The sequence below is a fragment of the Cyprinodon tularosa genome, unplaced genomic scaffold (assembly GCF_016077235.1).
Source record: "Cyprinodon tularosa strain WSP-4 unplaced genomic scaffold, ASM1607723v1 ctg108, whole genome shotgun sequence".
NCBI lineage: Eukaryota > Metazoa > Chordata > Actinopteri > Cyprinodontiformes > Cyprinodontidae > Cyprinodon > Cyprinodon tularosa.
The window spans coordinates 1,743,358-1,755,955 of record NW_024037871.1 but is presented as its reverse complement, the minus strand read 5'-3'; the positions used below and the strand labels follow the sequence as shown (position 1 = coordinate 1,755,955).

At 40.4% G+C, this 12,598-nt stretch overlaps 1 protein-coding gene across 1 annotated transcript; it reads right to left on the bottom strand.

Annotated features, from left to right (window-relative positions):
• Positions 1-43: 43 nt before the first annotated feature.
• On the bottom strand, positions 44-9,471 carry mcrip2 (MAPK regulated corepressor interacting protein 2). Its single transcript, XM_038291464.1, has 5 exons — positions 8,959-9,471; positions 8,794-8,863; positions 4,790-4,926; positions 2,000-2,101; positions 44-451 (listed from the first exon to the last, which is right to left on the bottom strand). The coding sequence occupies exons 1-5, from the start codon at positions 9,011-9,013 to the stop codon at positions 381-383; spliced, it is 435 nt and encodes a 144-aa protein (XP_038147392.1). The 5' UTR covers positions 9,014-9,471; the 3' UTR covers positions 44-380.
• Between the last annotated feature and the right edge of the window lie 3,127 nt (positions 9,472-12,598).

Genomic DNA, 12,598 nt, shown 5'->3' with positions numbered 1-12,598 from the left:
CCTCAATGACAAATAGAGTTATATAAAAAAAAAAACTATAAAGTTTTTTGTTTTGCAAAACATTTTTACTTTTTCAAACTCAACATCCACACACCCAAAAGTACAGGAAGCTGTGCGTATTAATTGTTCAAGTACAGAGAGGTGTCCTTTAATGCAGCACAACATGAGGTCAGTTCTGTCAGAGTCCACATTCTGCTCGCCGTTGCTCCACTCGGGGGAGGGGAGAGTTTATACCGTGCACTCAACAGCAGCGTGGAGCACAGGGCTTTAAAAATCTGATTCCAAAACATGCACAACGCTGCAGCTTCGGGGGACGAGCCGTTCTCCTGTCATCCCGCAAAGAGCGACGATGCAGGCTTTCTCTGCATGCTCCCGTATACTTATGACAGATTGGCAATGTTGGCGAGGAAGCGCTGAGCCCACCACTCCTCCAGATCTATAGGCACAAAGTCTGAAACGAATCAAAATACGGCAGTCAAAGATAAATATGTAACAATAATTGAACTTTATTGATCTCACATTGGAGAAATTAAAGCTGCAGTCTGTAACATTGAGAAGAGAGTGAACTTCGACTGAAAATTTGAAGAAAAACAGGTTTCACGCCACTCCCCCACCCTCTCTGCTTCACTCATGCCCCACCTCCAAGCTCCACCCCTCTCACAGCATCTGCACGGCTACCGCATGCGACCAGAAGGGGGGGGGATTCAGCGTGTGTGAGCTGTGATTGACACTCCATCAGACGCTCCTCTGGCTGTGATTGGTTGTTTTGACTCGTCCCGAATTATTCTTTCCAGATTGAAATACAGGCAGTAGGCGGTACCAATTGAAGCAGTTTTTTTCACAGGTTACATATCACATGTACTGCTGTCTGGGCATAGGGACAATTTTAGCCAATATGACAAAAAAGTGATTTTTAAAAACTTACAGACTTCAGCTTTAACTCTGCATTTAATCCATCCCCTTGGGGAGCAGGGGGCTGCCATTGTGCGGCGACTGGGGAGCAGTGTGAGGTTAAGGGTCTTATTCAGGGAGCCAGAGTGGCAGGAGTGGGGCCACTCTGGCTCCCTGAAACTCAGACTCAGAACATGAAGCTTTTATCATGCATCATATTAAAGTGCTTAAAAAAAAAAAACAATAGGGTACATAAAAGATAAAATAAGCCATAAAATAGGTTGAAAATAATAAAGGCATTTTATTGAACGCACCCCGGCTCAACCAGCAACATTTATGAGCAATAAAAGTATGCTTTATATGGAAGTTTTTAGCCTGTAAAGACGTTAGCAAATGTTAATTCATGTGAAATACTTATTCAATTTAATCAATTCCTTCCTATGAGGTCAGATGAACAAAATGCATCTAAGAATGTTTCCCATTTTCATGTCTTAGATTCTGAGATCTTATACTAGGTTATTATTTAGGAGATGAGCACATGGGTCATTTAAGCACAGATTTATAACAATTGTCAGAGATAAACATGAGATTATAAAAGGAATTCAGGCTGAATCTTAATTGGAATTATGCCAAAGAAATATGGAAATCAGCATCTACTGTTTTCAGTTATATAAGGGAGGACTGGTGCGACTTTAGTTAATCTCACAGGAAGGTTTCTGGCCCAAACTGGAGTAGACTGGTGTGACTGAACGAACATGTGACAGCCGAGACGAAACAAGCCGGTCTGTCTGGAACGACCAGATCTTCTCAAAGCTTTAAACTGAAGCACTGTTTCAAAATCTGCCCTCTGGCTGCACATGGAAGGTGAAGCATAATATAAAGCGGCGTTGCGTTTGACTGGGATGACGAAAGGGGCTCCTATTTGGTGTCGTTTCAGAAAACCAGATAACAGATAAACCCCAAGGTGAGATTACCGGGGTCAAAGTTCTGTAGGTTGCTGAACAGGAAGAGAGCTGCCCGTTATAAATCACACAGATGAGATTAACCACTGCCCATTCACTTTGTTGTGTTGTTTGAAGTGCAGGAGCAAAGACGTGGAGCTACTCACTCTTCATTACAGTACTGGGGGTCTTCTCTGTGTACTGAACAGGCCCCTTGGTGTCATCTGACTCCACTCTGTGCTCCAGCTTCTGCTCCACTTCCTGCCATACTGCACACAATAAAACACAACTTTAGGAAGAAAAAAACAAGCATCTCTGCAACATCTATTTGGATTGAGAGTCAAAATACTGTTAATTTATAGACACCCATATCCAATATGGCTGATAACCCGAAAGTTATGAATTTTCCTACCCTTTAAACAGTATTGATGGGATCTTTAGCTATCAATCTATCTTGCTCAAGAGAATCAAAATCAATTAAATTAATCAATTAAATCACATGCTGTTGTGCAAATAAAAAAGACAACAAGAGGGAATTATTGGCAATTAGCAAGACTCACTAAATGAGTGATTCTGCAGGTGGAGACCACAGACCACTTCTCAGTAGCTATACTTTCTGGCTGATTGATGTTGCCGGTGCTTTCACACTCGTGATAGCATGAGTGTTTTTACATTTTCTACAAACTTGCAATAATCCTAAAACTAACCTGAAATTGCTCACCTTCAATTTTATAAAATCTACACAAATGTCCTTTTTTCAGATGTCAGAATGAGCTGCTTCCTCTCAAAGAGTCATGTTGCTTTTGCACATCTTTATCAAAGTCAAAAAAACAGTCAAAAAGCCTTTATTGTCATTATATTCTGCAACAGATACAATGAGATTTGGGATTTTAGTTTGGCTGAGCTGAATGTCATAAAGGCTCTTAGGGTTGTTGCCTCCCAGTTTATCACATAAAATCTACTGAATAGTTGGAACACAATGTGAAAAATGGGGTCACTACTTTGCAGCGATAGCTGTGCAGAGTGATGGATTTCCTGCACAACACAACTAGACTTACTAGAAGGATAAAACATATGAAAACCAAATCCCTGTTGCATTAGTTAGTGTAGGAGGGATAGATGAGGCGCGGGGTTTATTTTGTAATAAAGTACCGCTGCAGAGCACGCCTCACCTGGTCAAAGCCCCAAAGTAACCGGATGTCGCTTATTAACACAAACTCAGCTCTCTGAGCCGCTTTCCTTCATGAGACGCTGACATCACAGCCTGTTTAATTATTGTAGATGGGATGATTTGAATCTAACATTATGCAACCAATGAGAGGAGTTCATCTGTGTTTTTTTCTGAATGAAAAAAGGTTAGTCAAACCCTTTGTAAGGGGCAGATAATTCAGGAAGGGAAGCACTGAATGAGCCAAAGTCCCTCTAGCTTTAACACATTTATTAGACAGGATATAAAGCTATGAAAATGTTTATCACCCCTTACACATTTCTTGATTTAGATAGGGCATTTTGATGACAGACAACCTGGAAAAACACACTTTGCACTTTTAAAATGTCGATTTATTATCGGAGAGCTAGTATCTAAACCTTCTTGACACACAGTGAAAAAGTAATCACTCACATATCCTAATATTTGGTTCAGCAACAGTAGATTGTGATACAGATTGTTAAATTCATGCCCAATCATCCCAGTTTCAAGTAAGCCCAGTTTCAATCAAACCAAAACCTTAATTTTTTTTTAAACTTGTTTATTCTATTACGTGTTGCGCAAAGAAGGAGGGTTATTGTACTTTAGGATTTTCAGGTTGAGAGGAAAGTTTACTAAGGCTGTAAAATTTTCCTGATACTTGCATGGGAAACTGATCTTATCCATAAAATTTTATTTATTTTTTAGCTAAAATTCAAATGACAGGAAATGGGATTGAGAGAAGGGTGGGGTGACAACAGGCTCTACAGGATGGGAACTGAATCCCAGTATAACTATGGTCAAACAGTCTGATAATCAGCCACTGTCAATGTTCTGAACTTTTGTACTAATATGCAAGGCTACCCTCTCTGCAGTATAAAGGGATTTGTATTGTTTTATGGGTAATATTCAGTTTATTTCAATAAATAAGGTTGGAATATTGAAGGCGTATTGTGACCTTTTAACCCCGGATAGATCAATGATCTTATTCTGCAAGGCTGTATGTTTGAACAGAGGCGACAAACGCATTTTTATTAGGGGCTACTTCAGCATTCTCGAGTCTTTAGAGGACCATTTTTTTTATTTTATTCACAAAGACCACACTGCTCTGATATCATTTAGATTTTTAGCCACTTTGCAGACTTTAAATGAAACATACGTCTCTCTACTTTATGATACGATATTTTTAGTTTTGGAAAAAATTGCTGTTAACAGGAAAATAACTTTCCAGAATTGTCCTTCTCTGTCAGGCCACATGGGTATTTTCCTAAATGTCTCAAGTGCAAAGATGTATTTTTTCTTTATCTTCTTTTGACAGATATGAGGTGAAACTTTCTATTTTTGGAAAGCAGCTGTTTTGGCTTTATATTGCAAATCCTTTCAATTAACTCCATAACCATTTCCAGATGGTTAGATGTCAAACATTTCAGTTTCTTATCTGCTTTTGGATGTCAATGAATTGTAACGTATTGTTTTGGTGATCTTCTGAACTTCCTTGCAGATCGGCATGAATAGTTTTTTCTCTTGATTAAATAAATCACTATTTTAACCATTTAAAGATTTGGAATATTTAACTACACCTGACCATATGTTATTGTAAGGGTTTATAAAAGCACAGCTGCAGAGGAGAAATCTGAAAGAGAACGTCCGGCTTATCAACCTTCCCAACCTTTGACCTTCACACCCCCAGTGTTAAAGGCTTCTATTGGCTTTAGGATTAGATCAGGACGCTCGACCTCACGCCGCAGCCCACCAATCGGCTGATCCTAACCTTCGTAGACGAATCTGACGTTCTCCTCGTGTGCGGGCGTGAATCCCTCTGCTGCCGGACTCTGGCTCTTCTGTGTGGCCGTCCCGTTGTGGCGCTTTCCATTGATCCGGTTGAAGACGATCTTTGGGGGCTGATAGCTGCAGGGTACACAAATATAGTCTGGAAATAAGTTACAGAATAAAGGTTGGAAAATAAAACCCTGTGGGAATGCGAGCTGAAAGAGACTCGAACTGCAAACAGTTGCTGTGTCCATAGTTTGTTTATTTATGAAGGAAAACAAACAATAACTCCAGTTTCCCCAGAGCTTCGACCCACAGGCCAAATCAGCAGCTGCAAGTTGAAATGTTTTGACTGGACTCAAGTGACCTGACATTTCTCAAAATGCCTTTAAACTGAAGAAATACAGCCTCACTGTTTATCATTATTCATAAATATAATTTACGCTGCATAAGTAATTCATTTATTTACAGTAAAGATGTTTGCATGTCTTAAATCTGCCTTAATTTCCTTGTTGTTCTCTATTGTTGAATTGCTCCTGAATCTGAAAGCTCCAATTCTTTCCTTTTTTCAAAACCAGAAATCAAAATGATCACATCACATGTCTTATTCCTGACGGATTTTAAAGATTACTATAAATGTAGGCTTCTTTGGAAAGAACTAAGAGTTGATCTAAAATGTTTGCACATTACCAAAATATTTAGGGTTGTTTGTGATCTTCAGCATTTGAAAGGTTGTACAAATACAGTATATTCCAAAAAAATACAATAAAAAAATACAATAGAACATTAAATTTTCCATCCCTATTTTATTAAAGCCGGGACTAAAAACCTATGAATGTACATAGCTATGGTGAGATAAAATTATTGTTACTGAATACTTACCTACAAACTTGCTACACATCAATTTCAATGCACAAGCAGCTTAAAATAAGGTATAATATGACTTGAAAGGTTTTCAACTCATTAATTCCAGTATATGTTTTTTTACTCTTGTGAAAATGTGTATAGATTTTAAAAAGCCTGTAAAATGTTCTCTGGCTGTCTGATGCATGGAGTAAGACAAGGCCGCCCCTCCCCCACTTGTTGCTGCACATCACAAGCTGACTAAAAGAGGGCTTTTTTTTCCTCCTGTTTAATAATAAAGAGAAATTTGGTGTCTTTTCCAACAACATAAAGCACAGCTTTAATCTTTGGAAAAAATTACAAAGCACAGCTTTGGAAGAGGTTTGGATTTTAAATGTAAATATATTTTTAAATGTAAATATCAATATGTTAATATGTAACAAATGCTAAAAAAAACTATATATATATATATATATATACCGTATTTTCACGACCATAAGGCGCACCGGACTAAAAGGCGCAGTCTCAGTTATGTGTGCCATTTCTGTATTTAACACACACATAAGGCGCACCGGACTATAGGGCGCGTTTTTTATATACAGGTACATGTCCTCTCAGGTGGATTTTCCCACTTAAAAACATATTAAAACTACTTTATTCCCACTGATCACAGCAAATAAAGCTGCAAGGTGTATTGTATGGAGAGATATTTGTGCCATCGGTTTGAGCGCGCAGGAACCAATCCGAGCGCGCAGTGAGACAACACGCGCGCGCGCAAAACCGGTCTGGCGCGCGCTCAACTCTGAAAAACCCTCTCAACACACTGTTCTCGCGCTCAGTTTCATCTCTGCGCGTGCTCGAATCCGTCTCTGCTCGCGCTTGCTCTCCTGCTCTCTCTCCGCGCTCAACACCAGCTGTGCGCTCGGCTGTTTCTCCGCTCGCTCGACTCTCTGCGCTCGCATGCCAGTTTCCCCTTCTTCTTCGCTGTCAGAGTCACTTTCCGTGCCGGGCGGCTCCTTGGAAATGATGCCGGCTTTTTCGAAAGCCTCTTTAGGCAAAGTCTTTCTTTTAAAAATCACCATAGGCGGCAGTTTCTGTCCATTTGCGTGGCAGCCAAGCACAACAGTAAACGACGCCTTTTCATACCCCGTTGTGTGTATCGCTACAGTGCTGGTCCCCTTCTTCTCCATGGTGTGATTCACCGGGATGTCGAAAGTGAGCGGCACCTCGTCCATGTTGGTGATGTGGCTTGGCTGGATGACTTTGTCAGCGATGCGTTTGCTGCAGAAGGAGTGGAAGCTCGCCAGCTTTTCATCATAATCCGCCGGACGTCGCTGAGCAACTGTAGTCCTGGTCCGGATGGAAAAATTGCACCGTTTCATAAAACGGAAGCACCACGATGGACCTCCTTGAAAATTTTCAATTTTCATTTCTTCCGCCAGCTTTACTGCTTTTAGTCGAACAGTGACCGTTGAAACGCTGGCCCCACTCGTTCTTTGCTCCACGATCCACCGCTCGAGTCTTTCCTCCAACTCGGGCCACCTCGCCTTATGTCCGCGGAAACTCAGCTGCGTCTTCTTCACCAGTCGGAGTTCGTTTTCCAGCTTCCTCCACTTGCGAACCATCGATTCATTTATATTGAATTCTCTCGCAGCTGCTCGATTTCCATGTTCCTCTGCGTAGCTGATAGCCTTCAGTTTAAACTGGGCTTCATAGGCGTGTCTCTTTGCCAATTTCAGGATGTGTTAAGACAACAATTTTCTGCATAAAGCACATACCTGTTCTTTTATACACAAGCCACGCCCACACTTCCCCCTTTAAGGTTCTCACATACTCATGGTGGTCTCAACAACGTCCGCAGATAGGGCGCACCGCACCATAGGGCGCACCCCACATTTTGAGGGAAAAAAAGACGTTTAGGTGCGCCTTATAGTCGTGAAAATACGGTATATATATATATATATATCTCGATAATTTGGCCTAGTTTGAGAAGAACCACCTGTATCTTAACACCAGTAAGACCAAAGAGATGGTGATCAACTTTAGGAGAAGTCCCCCACCTCACTCCCCTGTGAACATCCAGGGGCAGGACATAGAAACTGTGGAGAGTTTCAAATACCTGTGTGTTCATGTCAATAACAAAGTGGACTGGACTAATAACATTGATGCCCTTTAAAAGAAGGCCCAAAGACGCATCCACCTCCTGAGGAGGCTGAGATCCTTTGGAGTGAGCGGGCCCCTGCTTATAACCATCTATGACTCTATGGTGGCATCAGCCCTCCTATACGCTGTTGTCTGCTGGGGCCCTGGCAGCACAGAGTGGGTCAGAGAGAGACAGAACAAACTAGTGAGAAAGGCTGCTTCTGTCCTAGGCTGCATTCTGGACTCAGTGGAGGAAGAGAGGAGGGTGCTGTGCAAGTTTACATCCATCCATCCTCTGCACCATTCTGTAGAGGAGCTGAGCTGAGACTTTAACACACCATTTGTAAAAAGGAGCGCTACCACAGGTCATTCATCCCTGCTGCAACCGGACTCTACAATGCAACAATACAACGGTAATAACTTCTGTATAATGTGTAATTATTATTGAATACCCTGTGCAATAACCTGTTTCTCTATATTTAACACCCAGTGCAATAACTATATATGAAAATATCAATCCATATAAATACAATGTACACACCCTTTGCCATAACCCTGTATAATAATATTGTCATCAATTCCATAAATATGTGGAAGCACTGTATATATTTACTATACTATACTATAGTTACTATTTTTGCTCAATTCATTTTTGATCTAAATGTATTTTAAAAGGCTTGTGTTTTGTTTTTATATTCTGACATTTAAATATATAATTTGTTTCTAATTGAGAAAAATTCATTAGAAGAGGAATGCATGGATCTATAATAATATTAATAAAGTAAAGATCATCATAATAATTTGGCCTTTTTATGACAGACAAATATATTTTGATATATGAAATAAAAAAACAAAAACATGTCCGACAATGGATGCAGGCTACGTCGAGCTGTTACATGATAGCGCTGCTGGTCCACGTGGGAAGAGGTATTTTGGGCCCACGCGGCTGCCAGCTCGATTCACGTAAACAAACCCCCATAATTGCAGGTGCAGCGATAGAATGAAGGAGAAGGTACTGACTTTGAGCTGAGCCAGGAGGTGGGCTTTAGCTTCAAGTCGCTGAACTTGTTCTCGATCTGCTGAGTGGGACCTGAGGAGAGAGCAACACCTGAAGCTTCTTACATCAACTTTACACCAAGCTCTGACGTCACATGGCGTCACTGCTCCAGGTGAGCCGCCACTCACCTGTCCTTCGTTGCGTAACAAGCTTGCTGGGACCTCTAGTGATTGTGTACATCATGTGACGTCAGAGAGAGTTTCCAACCCTGCACCGATGACCACCTTTAAACTCCTGCTCGCTGAAACTTCCAGATCGCTCCTTTTGACGCAGGTCCTCCTGTTTGCGTGTTTCTGTCGCCCGTGGGAGTGGGGGGTCAGCTGCTCTGAGGTCGGCCAGAAGCCTGCATGGGACTGGCTTTGCTTGGGTCACCGCCAGCTGTGCTGCTCTTGGCCAGCTGTTGATCAGGGGCCAGTGCGTAGTTTAGGTTGGTGTGTAGGTCATTCAAGGAGAACGCGGCTCCACATGGCGGGGATCCTGAAGGCTCCACGACACGCGCGGAATGAGACACCCTGGTTCTGACACCGTGTCCTCTGGGCAACGCTGCAGGTCTGGAGCTGACTGCTAAACGCCTGCTTCTCTGGCAGATTACAAGGGCGAACCGCACTTTACTTTCATAAGGATTGAGCACTGCCCCTCTTTTACACTGTCAAGTTAAAAAGTAAGATGTGCAAAACTTCCGGTGATGAATTTCAAAATAAAACGTCACAACATGGGTTTAGAGAGGAGGTCTTCAACAGTGGGTCCACAGAGGTACTGCATGGGTTTTGGTCGATTAGACTTTTTTTTATATTCCCCCCTGCATTTTTTTTTTACACTAATTGAAATGTCTTTAAATCCACATTAACAAGAATTTAACACACTGTAGTAAACAGATAAATGGAGGCAGAAAATGTCTTTCAGTCATCAATGCACACATTCAGCGACACACAGGAGCTCTTTCAAGCTGGACACCGTTTCATTCACAACACCTGTCCTATCAACCAGGAATTAGAATAAGAAATACTTTAATAATCCCAGGGAGAAATTACTTTCATTACATTACTCCATCTGTAATAGAATGACTATAGGACCAGTATGATATATATATATATTTTTTATTTAATCAAGAAAAAAATCCAATTGAGATTAAAAAAAAATTTCAAGGGAGCCCTGAGCAAGAGGCAGCAAAGTTACATAACGAACAAATACATTGAATTAAATGACATAAAAAAACAAAAAAAACAAACATCAAGTAAAACAATTACAGATAATTGAGTCTTCTTCAAATTATTTTACTTTCAACTTAAAAGCATTTAAACATATAACACATTAGAGGTTAATATATATATATAATTTATCTGTATTTTTATTTAAGATATTTGAATTTTAATGCTTTTTACTGAAGTAATGGCCCAAATTAATATTTTACGTAATTAAGCTTTTACTGTTAATGACCTGTATTTATAACTAATTCTGTTGTTGACGATTTTGAAAATATTTGTATAAAAGTTTAAGAGAAATACATTTTATTTCACAAGGACCCTTTTTATTTTACACAATAATAATTATGGATAAAAACATTTTATTTAAAAAATACTTTGGCTGTTTTTCTATGAGGTTATAAAATGACTGCTTTTATTTTGAAGTTGAAAGTCCCTGGTTTCCTTTAGCCTTGTTTCTCTTTAATCTCTGTAGGTGGAGCCAACTGTTAACCTTTCACCTAATAAACCACTTTAAACAGAGATGAAATGTTTTTTAGTGTGTGGTTGTTAATTATCAAAGTTTCACTCTACAGTGACTCAGCCTTTTTTCAATTATTTAAATATTTTTCTTTTAATCTTTAGATTTACACCTTTCTAGCTGGTTCCTCCGATGGCATTACTGTGATCTAGCAGCTACAAACAGGCATTCAGGTGAAAAGCACCTGAGGTTCAGCTCACGGTCTGCGTTTAGCTCCTGAAGATCAGCAGAGACAAGAAGCGGCTCAGACAGGCTTATCTGCAGTGATATCCAATCTACTCCCCCTCCACCCCTCATTCATCTGCACTATCTGGGTCAGACAGCAGCAGGCTAATCATCTTCAATCCACTACACACAGCTTAACATTAACAGCAAAGTCATAAAACCTTTACCTGACAAAACCTGATCATTTAAAATCCATTCAGAAACACGCAGCTGTGGCGTCAAAAATGAATGAAAAGATCAGCAGGAGATAAATATTCTCATTAGAATCAGACTTTTTTTTAGACAGGATTTATAACAGACATTTTAACCTGTGTATTTCTGTTTTTGCATAATTAACTAGCACTGATAATTGGTGTCATTTGCATTAGATAATTAGTGGAATAATAATGGCTAAAAGGCAGTTTAGTAAATGTTAAACCTGCTAAATAATATTAGAAATGAACAGCAAATTCCTCTTTGTTAACCTTCCTCTTGTGTTAGCTTTCTGCTGCCATCTGTAGTGTTAGCGGGTCATTTTGGACCCGAGTATTAAATCAGCCATAAAATACCCTAAAAACAATCTTTCATCATCCAATGTTTTTCTTAACGCTTGTTTAGCTGATTGGGCTCCCTTATCTATTAAAAGATTGGTTTTAATATTTTTTGTGGCCCCCTGGGCCTTTGTTTTAGCAGCATACCCCTCGTTTTCAATGTCTAAAAAGTGGTCAAATTAACCTTAAGAGAAGAAGGCAACAAAATAATCAGTTGTTCTGTTACCTGAGTGCAACTGAGAGATATTAAAACACATTTCATAAATGTTCAACAAAAAAAAAAGATTTTAATTTTAATATTATCAAATATAGTAACATCTATGGTGTTTCGGGTCATTTTGGACCCGTATATATTTACTTCAAAAAAAGGGCAAAAACAAGTCTTTTTTTCCCACACAATAGAACTTGAATACAATATTTATATTTGTGTATATTTACACTTTTGGTGTGTTCTTTGCAGATATATTTGTTGCAGGTGAAGCACACTATGTAGGTTTTTCTGTCCATATTGCTAGGGCAGACCTGACACCTCTTTCTTTTTGAGCGAGGTGGTCTCAGTGGCATTGTGGCTATGGATGGAGTGCTTGAGGCAGGGCTGGCATCAGAGGGGGAAGGTGATGCTGATGCTCTTCTTGTTGCTGTGGATGTGGATGGCATGTTTGGTGACCACTGCAGCTGTCTGACCAAGTCTGCAGTAGCTGGGTCTCGGGGCACCCGTTCCCATTGCTCAATGTGCGGCTTGACAAGGGAATTCACGAGCTCCTCAAGAAACATTCTCCACTTAGTGTTTTGGGTTGAATTCCACCCTTGGTGAATATGGGTCCACAACACAAATGCATTGTATGCAGACACTATTGAGGATGTTGTAAAACACAACCATTGGCCATCTCCTGGTCATTCGCTGGCAATTGTAGGTGGCAGTCAGCTTGTCCAGATTGTCCACTCCTCCTGTCCTTCACCAGCCACATTTCAGCGGGCAGCTCAGGTTTATTTTTTTTTATGGTGCCCACCATGGTGAGTTTCCTCCTGAGAAGTTCTTGTCCAAGGTCATAGCATGTAAAAAAATTGTCACAAGTGATGTTGTGACCCTGCAGTCCAGTAGTCAAATCGAGGACTACCCGTTTTCCTTGGTTTTTACAGGGATGCCGCTTGCAGATTTTCCTGTGTAAATCTGTAGGTTCCACTCATAGCTTGTTTTAGCATCACAGGCTGCCCAGATTTTTATGCCATATTTGCCTGGCTTACTGTGCATGTATTGCTGGAACGGGCATTTTCCTCAAAAAGGGAGAAA

What these genes read in the sequence shown, in the direction of transcription:
- mcrip2 (XM_038291464.1), bottom strand. Translation starts at nt 9,013, where the DNA reads ATGATGTACACAATCACTAGAGGTCCCAGCAAGCTTGTTACGCAACGA. An exon ending in CGTCAGATTCGTCTACGAAG is followed by an intron (nt 2,102 to 4,789) that starts GTTAGGATCAGC and finishes TATTGTGTGCAG; the next exon opens with TATGGCAGGAAGTGGAGCAG. An exon ending in CCCCAGTACTGTAATGAAGA is followed by an intron (nt 452 to 1,999) that starts GTGAGTAGCTCC and finishes GATTCGTTTCAG; the next exon opens with ACTTTGTGCCTATAGATCTG.